The following is a 13,901-nucleotide window of genomic DNA, read 5'->3' on the forward strand; positions in this document are numbered from 1 at the left end:
CTTGGTTTCCAAATACAAGTCTCATTTCATCCAAAAACAAGCCTCCTTCTCACTTGGTAAGTTTCGAACCTTAAATATCAAGGATGTAGAATTAGAGTTTTACCATGGGAGCCAAGCGTTGCTTGGTGTTATACAAGACTCTTCCACTTGTGAGCAAGTTTAAATTTAGCATGGTCTTACAGTTGAAATGGCTTAATTCACGAAGGAAAATAGTTTTATGCAGTCGGAAGTTTTAATCCCGTCGATTTTGTTCCTTCCATGATGTGGTGAATCAATGAGGTCCTCATTTCAATATACATGTGAATATGTGATTTATATCTTTCAGACAAATACCCCCTTGCATTTTATTCTTGATCTGCATTGTTTCGGCTTTTTGGTAGCAAAAGATAGCACCAATTAGTGTTTTTATTTGTGTTATTACTCAGCTACCAGCAAGTAAAGCTCAAGCAGCATCCTGCTAGAGAGGTGTAGAAGTGCTCCTTAGATACCAATCTAGATGAGTTAAGGCATCTCCTAACAAAACCACCTGTTCAAAGCTCAAATGTACCAGAGGAAGCGGAAATCAATACCCTACTACGGAGTATAATTAGAAAACCAGTTTGCTTTAATTTTTACAGCATTTCCTCCTGTACACCACAAATTCTTGATCTTTAACTTTCGATCTTAGGAACATTTGAAGAACCAAACGCTAACTCAAGAAATACATGCTAATAAGAAGTTGCAGATACAAGCATTCTAAGCAGGACTAATATTTATCGGAATCACTTGGAATTGGTTAACATTTTTATTCACCAATTCTGATATCATGAAGATAACCACAGCTATATATATCAGCTTATAAACACAATATTGGATTCACAGGTCTCAAACTTCCTATAAGCATCCTCATCCCAACAATTTGGTGGGTCGAGTACATAATCTACAACACCATGTCATTCCAAATTTCAAGTTAAGAAACCACTCTTCAAACCATAAACACAATCAGCATTGTACATATACCTGTATGAATTATTTTAGTCTACACCCTATGAAGTCATTGGGTTATCTGACTGACCTTGATTTACTCGTGGCTCAGCATATGGCCTGATGAAGGTCCTCCGCCACCAAACCTCAAATGCTCTTTGAAGATTCGGGCAATTATCACCCGATTTTAGGAAATTGCTCAACCAAAAGAGCAGAATACTCTGCTGTTCCTCCAGGGGTAAGGTCAAGATCGTCCTCCCAATCCCTTCCTCCACCACCTTCCGATCAAATGATCTGCACCCATGATTCAGCCAGCTGTAGTCATTGGTCAATGGCTCCAACCACGTTTGCAATAGCATATGACGGGTATCTTTAGATGGTAGCAGCTCCCCCCTGCCAATCCCAACAAACAACCTCGCTGTTATGCAGCTAACGTGGTAGCGGGTCATAGCAGGAAGCTTATGATGTAAGCCTGCTAGCTCCTGTTGGCACACCCACATAAGGGCAAACTCGTCTGCTAACTGTCTTTCGGCCAAAATATCCAGCAACCAGGCAAGGTTATCAGCTTCTAGAGCAATTTGCTTGGCAATAGGATCCTGATTGTCCATTGGCCGGTCACTAAACTCAGGCCCTGTTGCCCGCTTGAAATGGGATAATAATGAATCTAAGCAGCTTCTGCATGAAGCATAAATTGTTTCATAACAGATATCAGGTGAGCTATCACAATCTGAGCTGCTGTTATTCTCCCTAAGAAGTTTAAGAACAATGGATTTCATTTCACGCCGTCCTCTCTCTTCATTACTCTTAAGAACAAGTTCCACAATGTGAGATAGTGTGTCTTTTGGAGGTCTTGAGATTTGCGAAGAGACTCGTTTCAGGACAGGATTTACACCAACACCCTCACTCTGAAGTCTCAGAACTGAAGACACCACTTTCTCCTCTTCCTCCTCCCCAACCCAAGGGGCAGCTTCCAGGTAATCTAAACACGCCTTGATACATGAGCTAAAACCAATTACTTCTGCTACCTGCAATGAATTTATCATTAGTTCACACGTACTGAAGAAGTCTAAAGGACTAAAGGTCTTTATAAGGAATTTGCTAAAATGAGGGAACCAAATTTGCATTTCACTGATAATATATCTTTGTTCATGGTTTTGTTCTCATCTTTCTCTAACACTAAATGCAGTATGGTTGATGAATACGAAAACCCACTTAAGCATTTAAGCATATGAATGATATTAATCACGCGTTCTAGAGGCGTAGCTCACATTTTAGCTCTTGAAGCAAACTAGCCTCATCTACCAAACCTAAACTACACTATCAATAAGCTCCCGTTAAAAGAAGGCATACATAAACATATCTTAAAACTCATCCACTTGAGTTCCCACTTCATAGTCATACATTAAGAACCTCTATGAAAACGATTACATCTGCACCTATAAAAAAACGAAATTGATAATCGCTTAAGAATATAATATAATCAAATATCTAAACCCAAGATGCCAAATCTGTCAAATTACTGAGTTTCATCAAGGTACACAAGACATTCAACATCCGAAGCCAATCTATTACTCTAAATTTAGTATCATTAAGGAAATAATTCACTAATTGGTGACAAATTGACAATGTTTTAAACAATTATATCACAGAGATCTTGAAACAATTCACCACACAGTAGCAGGAATAATATAGCAGCAAACTAATGATTAACAAGCAAGAATACGAAACAGATAAATTTCATTACTCGGGTTTTCGAATTACCTTAAGAACACGAAGCACTCGTTGAACACTTTGCTTAAGAAGCCTTTGCTTCATATCCTTAGAATACATCAAACCAACACACTCAACATAAATTTCAACATCTTCGCATTCCAAAATCTGAAGTGATGCAACATCAGACTCTTGCTCAGCCAATCTCTCAGCAAAAAAACTACTATTTTCAACAAGAACACCCTTATGAACATTCAATTTAACCGAAAATCCATGTTTTCCATACAACACAACCTTCATATCACTAGTCCCTGACTCACCAAACTCAATTGAAACTTTTTTAGGCAAACTCTCACTCTTATTCCTATTTGTTGTTCTCTCAACTCCCTCTGCCACATTAGAGGCAGGGGTCTTATGATCATCTGAAGGGACCGTCTTCGCCCGGCTTGGCGAGGACGGTTTCCTCTCGTGTGAATTTGTTATTGGTTTCTTTTTTATTGATTCGCCACTGCTCGGTAGTGGTGGTGGCGAAGATGGATGTGGTGGTGGTTTTGATTTGTTCAATGGATGTTGTGTTTTCAGATTTTTTTGGAACACAACAGGTGAAGGACAACACCAGAAACCTTCAGGAGTTACAGCAATTGGTACATTTCTGATCTTTGTTCCACCTTTACTAACTTTTACTTCAGACATAATTTCACTACCAAAAAAAAAAGCTCAGAAACCCAGTTTTCAGATTATGATATAAATATCAAAAAAAAAAAAAACAAAACAAAAAAATCTACAAATTATATAAATTACCCAGAATTTCAGCTGATCATACAAGTTTCAACCAAACCCATTAAAATTTTCAACAAATAAACCCAATAAAAGAAAATTCCAACCAACTTTTTGACTAAAAACAAACAAGAACAAAAAAAAAATATATCAGTCTAGGAAATTACTAATTAACCCTTTTGGCATGAAAGAACTGACCTTAAGGATGAAGCAAATTTTGCAAAAACCCAGAAAATAATTCAGAAAACCCAGAAAAAATTACAAAAAGATAAAAACAATGGAAAGAATAATTTCTAAGGTGGGTTTATAAGAACAAAATGTTGCAAATAACTTTAGTAGTGTGGGTATCTGTACAAACAACACTTTTTTGCTTTATCTTTGCTTTGTACGAGTAAAATATAGAGAGAGAAAGATTGAGAGAGAATGATCAAACAAAGCACGCCTTACAGAAACAGTTTTTGTGTTGGATTTTAGTTTTTTTTGTGCAGAAAAATTGGTTTACTGGAGCCTGGAGGTGGATTCCCTTGGTCCCAGTACATAATATCTACTCGTACCAGACAAAACAACATTTTTTAATTCTTTTCATGTAATGTAATGTGATTTATTCTATGGTTTTATTTTATAATTCCTTTATAATATGGTTTTTATGACATATTTAGAGGACAAACTTTAAGGTTAAGATGATGATAATTTTTGCTAATAGTGACATGATGTTGAGTTTCTGTTAATTAGCCTTTTTTAACTTTAGCTTGCCTTTTCTTTTTGGTTATGTTTTGTTTTTTGGTTGAAGATGGCCTACGTTAGCTTGCTCACACTGCATAATCAAAGTGTAAGAATCCGATGTTTATATCTGATAAATTAGATTGAAAATAAAATTAAATGGCTTGAATTTCTAATTGATCGTAATGTCAAACATATAATAGTTACACCTCCTAACAATAGAATCAAAAGATATGCTAGAATCCTGAGAAGTTAACTAAAATACAATAGATAAACAAAAATATATTATACGATATCTCATTAATATCAAATGTTAATCAATTTTCTGTTTGTCAAATGTTAATCAAATGTTAAAGAATGAATATTTTGTTTTCTCGGAATTTTTCACCATGTAGTACTATTGTAACATGTATGTTAGTTACATATGATTGACACTGTTATGAGTATGAGTGTGGTTAATCTCACATCTCATATTTGTAGAAATGTATTGGTAATCAATTATGCATTGAGTAAGGTAATATCATACTGTACTAATTAATCATGAGATTTTTAAAGCTTCACCCTACAAATTCAAATTTACCTATCAAATTGCAATTTGGTAAATGTTAACATCAAACTTAGATATACTTGTAAGGTTCATCTTCTTTTACGACTAGTCTCAACTTAAGAAATATGTCATGTTGTTAATATTGACAAACTATTTTGATCATGTCATTCTCAACAAATTCCCCTATTTCCTCGAAATTCCCAATTGAATACAAACTTTTAACTATTCTTCAACAAGACATTTAATTGAGCTATTAATAAGACTGCTAATTCGAAGTATGTAATTGCATTAATGTACAAATGAGCTGCGCAAATGAGCACAAAAAACGCATATTTAATTCCTGTTATGGTTATGGTTAAGTGGTTAACCATTGACAAGTTGAACTGGCATGTTAGTGGAAGTAGCTGGACCAATACGCTAATAAATTGCACATCTAATTTGTTGGAGTAAAAAGAGATAAATGATTAAAGGACAGGCTACACTTAATTGCATTTAACGTGGGGTCAATACCAATATTTTTGGCATTATATTATTAAGGGCTTTATAGAACCTTTTATAGTTTTATCACATCCTAAATTAGTGATTCAAATTAATTTAGAAATGACAAATCATATGTCGGACAGTGTTATGCTTACTATTTTTCATTTTTAATTCATTTATATACAAAAATCATACTATATGCTAATCATCTATAAAAAAAAATATTAAGGAAAAGATAAGTGTATGTTAGAAAGTATTTACGTGGACACCACAATCTTATCACTGGTCTTATATAATAAAGATGTACTACTCATATAATTTTAAGGGACGAAAAGAGTACTTCATATCACGCTATTAATTAAGGTAGCTTCACATGTTCGAAAGAGAGAAAATAATGTGGATCCTGTTAATTTGGAAAATCTCATGCTCTCTCACATTCACTGACTCACACTCTGTTTCATGAATTCCGTTGCTTATAAGTTATAACTAGGTGATTTGTTTTTTCTTAATTGCTTATAAAATTATAATAAAAATACTGCTTAAAATTAATTCCATAAGTCAGAAGAATTAGATGTCCTGTGCCGTCTACGCAATGCAATAAAGTAGTAGTTGTATTAAAATGTTATTTCTTCTCGAACTTTGCCATTCTTTTGAGAACGCACATATGCCAATTTCTCCACCATTCACTTACGACTTTCGTTTGAAGTATATGAGATATTTTTGTAATTTTGCATAACAAAATGTGTGGTTAACAAAATGTAATCTTAATTAGATTTTTGCTAGTATTAATTTTACGATATTACTTAAGATTATTAATGGATACGATTGAGCTAACTAGATAAACCAGCTTAATTTTAACGTAAACTTAGCTTATTAATCAAAGGAGTTGATCACGTTGATTTAATTAAGATAATTTTGAATTCCTTTGACCATAAATATTTTCAATCAAGCTAATCAAATTTATTCTAAATAATGTGGTATTGCCAAGAAAGCTAATCAGTAACCGCAACTGAATAAGGGTAAAGAAAAAATAACTTATGCCTTAAGATCGTGGAATTCTTTAGACTCGTGATACCATAAGAGAATATTAGGATAGAGAGCAACTCACCCATTTTGAATGTCGGTGCTCATATATATATACTACCTCCGTTAACAATTATTTGCAATGATGAGACATTTTTCCTCTCTACTTTATGTCAAATCATTGCAACTCCTTAAGAAAATAATCATTATAAATATGATCGTTCATAATCCTCTATTAGTTTATTTCACCTTTGCAAAAGCAATATATCCCCCCACCCCCTCCCAAAAAAAAATTAAAAAAAAAAATAAAATAAAAAAAAATAAATAAATAGAACAGTAGTATACAATTCTTTTTAAGAGTATAATCTTTAGAACCTTGCTTTTTTTTAGTGGTGCTCTAAAATCGATTTTTGAGTGATGAAAAAGTAGTAGGCCAGGGACAAAAGAATGGGCCTAAAATGTTATGTTATGAATAAGATCGAAGATATGATGAAAGAATGCTTCAACTTTGTGACTATCATCTATCATCTATAATCCATCATCTATCATGCGGTTATAAACTTTTTTATAATAAAAGGGAGCTGAATGATGATAATGCAGTTACTAAAGGAGGATAGATGGGCCTTCTCTCTAATAATGCTGCCCAACCTGTCTTTGTATAACTGCATGTGGTTTGGCGTTTTGCTGACCTTTGTATTCATTTATATTTTGCTGTTTTTTTAAGCTATACTTAGAGGTGTCCACCGTGCGAGTCGTGCGAGCTGGGTTAGGGTTAGGTGGGTCGCGGGTTGGGGTTTCATGACACACGGCACGACACACGTAGGGTAGGGTGGGCCGGGTCGTGGGTTGGGTCGGAGAAGTTGGACACACCAGGGTTAGGTTCGTGGGTTAGACGAGTCGTGGGTGGGTCGAGCTGGGTTTGTGGGTTAGACGGATCGTGGGTGGGTCGAGCTGGGTTTGTGGGTTAGACGGGTCATGGGTGGGTCGAGCTAGGTTCGTGGTTTAGACGGGTCAAGGTGGGTTAGTGAGTTAGGGTGGGTCGAAGGGTGGGTTAGTGGGTTAGGGTCGGGTGGGTTTGTGGGTTAGGTGGGTTAGGGTCGGGTGGGTTAGTGGGTTAGGGTCGGGTGGGTTTGTGGGTTAGGTGGGTTAGGGTCGGGTGGGTTTGTGGGTTAGGGTCGGGTGGGTTCGTGGGTTAGGGTCGGGTGGGTTGTGTGGTGTTTTAATTTTTACAAAATTAACAATTTGATGGCTTGCTCTTAATTAAGATGCCTACGTATCCTTATATTATAAAATAAGGAATCAAAGCCAGCGTAGTTCTTATATTGTACTTCTTTTGAAATTTGGGGGGGGGGGCTTGGACCTATCTTTAGAAAACTAAAATTTAATTTTGCAATTAAATTGTAATTTTCGAAAAATAAGTTGCCTACGTATCCCGAAAGAATCAAAGCCCACGTAGTTCTTAGCGTACCTGATTTAGACTTTTCTAGCCACCCATGTTTGTTGCATCATCATCCCCGGAAGCTGCATCATCCGTTGACGACTCCAATATCATCACAGGATCATCTTCATCGTCTTCGTCTTCCTTTAAACCTTGAGTTCTTCTTTCAGCTTGATCCCAATCTTTCTTACAAACACAAATTTGAATGCTTTCCGGAGTTAAGCGAGATCTTTTTTCATCTAACACTCTTCTACCTGCACTAAAAGCAGACTCGGAAGCAACAGATGAAGCGGGAACTGCAAGTATATCTTTTGCAATTCTCGCCAATATAGGAAAACTTTTTTTATGTTCTTGCCACCATTTTATAATTTGAAAGTTGTTGTTGGTCTCATGTTGATATGACAAATAATCATTAATAGCAAGTGTTGAAGAAGATGATGATGAGAATGATGTAGATGCTTTGTGTTTTTTTTTCATAACTTTATCAAGAAAACCAAATCTAGAATCGGAAGTGCTAGTAGTAGTTGGTGTTGCCAAATCAAAACCATAAATAGATGCATAATGATCATAAAGGTCTCCCAAAACAGATTTGCATTTGTTAATATATTCACTAACATCATAATCGATACTTAAACTTGTATAATAAAATTCTAAAAGATTTTCCAAACCTTCAGCTTTGACACCGGGGTCAAGAATAGCAGCAATTCCATAAATGATTGGAAATTCACTAAAATAAGTATGCCACTTACGTTTCATGCTATCAAGAACGGGACGAAGTCCATCAATCTTCATATGCTCTTCGATGGTGTGAACAACTTTAACACACTCAATTATGACTAAATGAACGTTAGGCTCATAAATATAAGAGAAAATATGAGTTGCACTATCAAAAGCATTTAAAACATCACGAACAAAAGAAGCATTAGTCCAATGACTTTCGGTTATTAACTCAGTAGGATCAACACGAGTCTCATTGTAAAGTTGGGTCAAAATATCACGATACTTTATAGCATCACTCAACAACTTGAAAGTAGAATTCCAACGGGTAGGGGTATCAATAGACCATTGTCTTTTCTTAAGATCTCTCTCTTTACACATAGCTATGTACTTTCTTCTAACTGACTGAGTAATCCTAATCCATTTTATAACTGTTCTAATTGGGTTTAGCAATGGTTGCAACTCAGCGAGACCCTCTTGAACAGACAAATTCAAAATATGAGCACAACATCTAACATGCAAGAGACTACCACCCAACAACAAATTCAACTCGGAGTCATTTTTCAAATAGTCAATACACTTTGTGTTTGCAGTTGCATTATCAAGAGACAAAGAAAAAACTTTATTATTCAAGTGAAATTCTTTTAAACAATCCAAAATACGAACTTTGATGTTAAAACCGGTATGCCTTTCTTCCATAGCTTGAAAACATAGTATACGTTTTTGAATAAGCCAATCATCATCCACCCAATGAGCAGTAATGCAAAGAAAAGGTTCGCCAAAACTAGAAGTCCATGTATCACTTGTAAAACTAACACGACCATCAAAAGTACGAAATAATTCAATCAAACCACTCCTATACTTATAATAAGAAGTTTGTGTATAACGTCTTAGGGTATTTCGGGGGACACGAGTAAATGCAGGTTGTAATGCAACTTTATTAAAATGCTCAACGTTTGCATTTTCACCGTAACTAAAAGGGTATTCATTAGCAATAACTAAAGTACTCATTTCATCAATCATTCTATCTTTATTATAAATGAAAGGTGTACCTCCGCCGGGTTGGTTCATGTATCCACCCAATTGTGTTTGGACACCACCCCCCGAAGGACGGGGGCCATTTTCGAACAAGTCGTGTTTATTTTGCAAATGCCGACTCAAGGTTCCGGTTCCATCTCCCGTTTTCCAATTATATGACTTGACATTTGCACCTAGCGCCTTGCAAACTAGGCATGTACACGTGAACCTCTTTGGTTGACCAGGTTGCCATCCCGGGGGTGTGACCTCAACTCGTTCAAAATGTTTCCACACCCAAGAAAAATGTGCTCGACCTCTACTTTCACCGCCACCACCTTTCATAAATCAAATTATTAAAATTAATTTTTAAATGCTATTCATGAAAATAAGCTTTTAAATTTTAAATATTTTAATTATACTTATTTAAACGCATTTTTCATGGTAATTAACTAATTGTAAATCATAGAAAATTGGAAACTAAACTAACTTTATAATCATTAATAATAGTTTTTTTAAATATTCATAACAATAAAAATTTAATTAGAAATTACCTTGAGATGAAGGTTGAGATGTTGGTTGCGATGGAGGTGGCATAGTTGAACTTGATGATTGGTGGGACTCGTGGGAGAAATGTTGTGGTGGAGACGTTTGAATATTTTGCCTATCTCCTAAACCATAATCTCCATATTCATTGACAAATTGGTTTAAATTTTCCGTATTAATTTCATACGAAAAATTTGCACCACCACTCCTTTGGCTACCACTTCGACCACCACTTTGACTCCTTCCCATTCCTCCTCTTGAGCTCATTTTTTTTTTTTGTATGATTACTAATTATAATATGGAGAAGAACTTTTTTTTTTTAGAATCTTAAGAATACTAATAATAATATTAAGGAGATTTTTTTTAACAAAAATATAACTCTATATAACACTTGAGAATTTGAGAACAATAAGAATTTTTAAGTAAGAGAGAAAGAAAGCTTGAATTTGTGTGGAAATTTGAGTGAAATGGAATTGGTATTTATAGGAAAAATAGAATGGATGATCATACACTTAAAAAACTAGCCGTTAGATACAAAAAACTAGCCGTTAGATACAAAAAACTAGCCGTTTTTTTTAAAAAATGGATGTTAGGCCGTGCGGGCCGTGCGGGTCGTGCGAATTGTGCGGGCTGTGCGGGCCGTGCGGGTTGTGCGGGCCGTGCGGGTTGTGCCGGCCGTGCGGGTTGGGTGGGTCATGCGTGCGGGTTGGGTGGGTCATGCGTGCGGGTTAGGTGGGTTGGCTCGTGCGGGTTGGGTGGGTCATTCGTGCGGGTGGGCCGTGCGGGCTGGGTTGTGCCAGGTGGGTCGGGTTAGGTGGGTTCACGGGCTAGGTGTGTCGAATTAAATGAGTCAAAACGGGTTGTGCGATTTGGGTCGAATCAAACGGGTTAAACTGAGCTGGGTTGAAATGGGTTGTGTCGAAAATTTTGGACCCACGACACAACCCGGATTAAATCCGAGCTGTGCCGAGCTGTGCCGGATTGAAACCGGGTCGGACCCACGTGACCCACCAGCCGTGCGAGTTAGGGTGGGCTGGGTCCAACCCGGCCCACTGGCCACCTCTAGCTATACTATACATATAAAGTTCTTCTATCTCATTCTATATTGATGTCATATGTCATATTTGCACTTTCTTGTGTAATCTAGCTGCTATACATGTGTAATCCTTACATTCCTTTTTAATTGTTTTTTAAGGTTACACACAAGTTATAAAGACAGAATACATATAATAACGCATTGATATTTTAATATTCGATTATGATTTAAATACATCAATGACAATAGATTCGAATATGACTCGATTCTAATACTAGTAATCTAACCTGACATGAAGTTGAATGAATTAACTCATCACACGAATATGATAAGATATACGTACGGGGTATATTGCACGACGATAGAATGTGTTTGGGTCCAATTTAGTTATCACTAATTGGGCCGGTCCAAATAATTTAATTAACAAAAGCCCAATGCAAGGTTCAACTCTCCAAAATCATGCTAAGTCAGCCAAGCCCAGTCAGCATGGCAAGCCCATTTGACTTCAAGGGCCCAGTTCTCTTCTATTGTGCAAAGGTATAATAGCCTTCATTTGTCTCATTCATGATATATTCAGAAATATTCACCATCAGCCTCAAGCAATTAATTCTCTTACATAGCATTTACTCTCAATACACTGAACTGACTTTAGCATCAGAGGGACATTTCTCGGCAACCACCCCCGAGGCTAGTTGTCACTTAGACCGAGATTAGTCTTCCCCCTCGAAAAGGATCTGCCAAAGGTCCTATTGTTTTCTTACCGAAACAGAATGTAATTCAATTGCAGAAGAAGGGAAAGGACAACGTGTCGGTGTAACATCCGTACTTAAAAATCAAAAACTAGTTAGTCACCAACGCAATGATTCTCCTTGCCAGAGCAGCAAATATCCGAAGTTTGATTGGGTTTTGGGGATTGGGTACAAGAAGAACCTGCAGACATGAAAGAAACAGGGACAAAGCTAATGTCAAAAACTGAAAAAAAATCAACATAAAAATTGAAAATTATGCAAGCATGTCTATATTTTGGCATTTCACACTCATCGCTGTCTACATGTGACATGTTATCCAGAGGAAGATAAGTACTACTGGTTAGTTGCTTGCCTAGAAGGCTAACGACCTCTCTTTCATGCAAGATGCATCATGTTTCATTTGAAATCTCAATCTTTTTAGTCAATTACACTATAGTGGCCTCATTAATTTGCTCTCGGAAATATTTTTATTTAAACAGATCTAGCAAGATTTCATAAGAAATCATAGGCAAAGTTGATGAACTTTGTCTTTTAAAAGCAAATGGAGTAACTAGAATGAAATGAGAGAGTGGTAGAGTACTATATAAAAGTCTAGAAATATTTGGCACCTTCATTAAATGAAAAATTGGCTTTAGTATGGCACTAAATGTAACATTTAGGTATAAGAGTTAGTCCTATCTAAAACGGGTGTACAAGACAATACCAACTATAATGTTTGCTACACGGCTACACCTATTAACATACCAATATCATAAGAAATCCCGCCATATTCAAGTAAAGTTTTCGAATTTCAAGCAATGATAAAGCAAGGGTGGGGAGTAGGAAGGGGAGGACGGGGTTTTGAAGGATGCACACCCAAATAGATGTTTATTTTTTGGTGTTAACACCCAAATAGATGTTGGTGTGCACCTATACACCCCTCATAGTTGGTGTTGCTCCATGCACCAGTCTATTATAGTCGGTCGGTATCATATAGGCTAATTATTCTTTTATTAAATGAAGATGTGGTGAAAAAGCCAATTGAACAAAAGAGATAACTATTACTCTCACAATTTATTGTGAAATAGTAAGTTATAAACCTTAACAATCAAACCCCTTAATCAGAATAATTGGGTAGGCACATTATGTCTATTAATTCAGAGTACCTTAATTTGTTATCTCCTAGAGTGTATTAAGAGTTCAATATATAAAAACTTTCTTTTCCAATTTGTTTAATAACTGTTGACTTCAATTTTACTAGCTCCATTAAACCCATAAACAATCATTGACAACATATAATAATATCATATTTTATGCATATACTATATTGATCTTATATGAATTTTTATTTCCTAAAATAGTCTTCATATCAAAAGAAAAATGGCAAAACTCTACAGAATAAGCTCTATACTAATGGCTGCCCTCTTTCTTGCTTCTGCATCAGTTCAATTTAATGATCCAGGTATCCCTTAATCCCTTAACATGACCATCACCTTACATAATACTACACTATTGTAAGACTTAAGCACATTTATTATAACTTATTAATTAATATTTTCTTGTATTTTTAGATTGGTATTTCTGGATTCCTCTGTATTCTTGTGCTGCTTATGTTAACCTGATGAGCAGCTTAGCAACTGTTTCATTAAAAAGAACTACAGCAACAGGTAAACTAACACTTTGGCTAGGGATATTCTTGCTTACTAAGGTTCTTTTGGAAGACTACCTTGGTGACATGATTGGGATTTGGTCTCTTGATATGAGACATAGATTGATTAGAGAGAAGATTGGAAGTGGGTTAGTCACTTCTTCTATGATTTTGCAATTATCGTCGGAGATGGATCCTACAAAGAATATGGAACTCGGATCATACATCGAATATGGTAAGGTTTTTGGCCAAGCAGATGTTCTCGGAAGTTGATATTTTGGATAGAATACATCCGTTGTATACAAGTTTTTGTAGAGGTCGATTAGTTAACTGAATAATGTTATTGTAGGGATGGCGATTTTGGTGGGGATTAGCTATGGCCTCTCCCTTGTCTTTCTAGTGCATCATGAAAAAGAGATGATGTTCTGAATCTTCTAATCTATCCAGCTGTTCAAGATAATGTCCCAAATTTTATTACCTAAGAAATGTTCTATTTCATGTTTAATTTCAATAAAAAGATACGGTTCTTGGAATGTAAAGTGGAATCATGTTGT

General features: G+C 35.9%; 2 protein-coding genes across 2 annotated transcripts; one reads left to right on the forward strand and one right to left on the reverse strand.

The window, feature by feature from the left end:
• Window positions 1-751: 751 nt before the first annotated feature.
• Window positions 752-4,047, reverse strand: LOC110686231 (BTB/POZ domain-containing protein At3g50780-like). Its single transcript, XM_021862845.1, has 2 exons — window positions 2,725-4,047; window positions 752-1,988 (listed from the first exon to the last, which is right to left on the reverse strand). The coding sequence occupies exons 1-2, from the start codon at window positions 3,364-3,366 to the stop codon at window positions 1,026-1,028; spliced, it is 1,605 nt and encodes a 534-aa protein (XP_021718537.1). The 5' UTR covers window positions 3,367-4,047; the 3' UTR covers window positions 752-1,025.
• Window positions 4,048-13,014: 8,967 nt separating this feature from the next.
• Window positions 13,015-13,880, forward strand: LOC110686234 (transmembrane protein 220-like). Its single transcript, XM_021862851.1, has 3 exons — window positions 13,015-13,161; window positions 13,271-13,582; window positions 13,697-13,880. Exons 1-3 carry the CDS (start codon window positions 13,080-13,082, stop codon window positions 13,774-13,776), a joined length of 474 nt encoding a protein of 157 aa, XP_021718543.1. The 5' UTR covers window positions 13,015-13,079; the 3' UTR covers window positions 13,777-13,880.
• Window positions 13,881-13,901: the final 21 nt, after the last annotated feature.

This window comes from Chenopodium quinoa, unplaced genomic scaffold (genome assembly GCF_001683475.1).
Source record: "Chenopodium quinoa cultivar QQ74 unplaced genomic scaffold, ASM168347v1, whole genome shotgun sequence".
Lineage (NCBI taxonomy): Eukaryota > Viridiplantae > Streptophyta > Magnoliopsida > Caryophyllales > Amaranthaceae > Chenopodium > Chenopodium quinoa.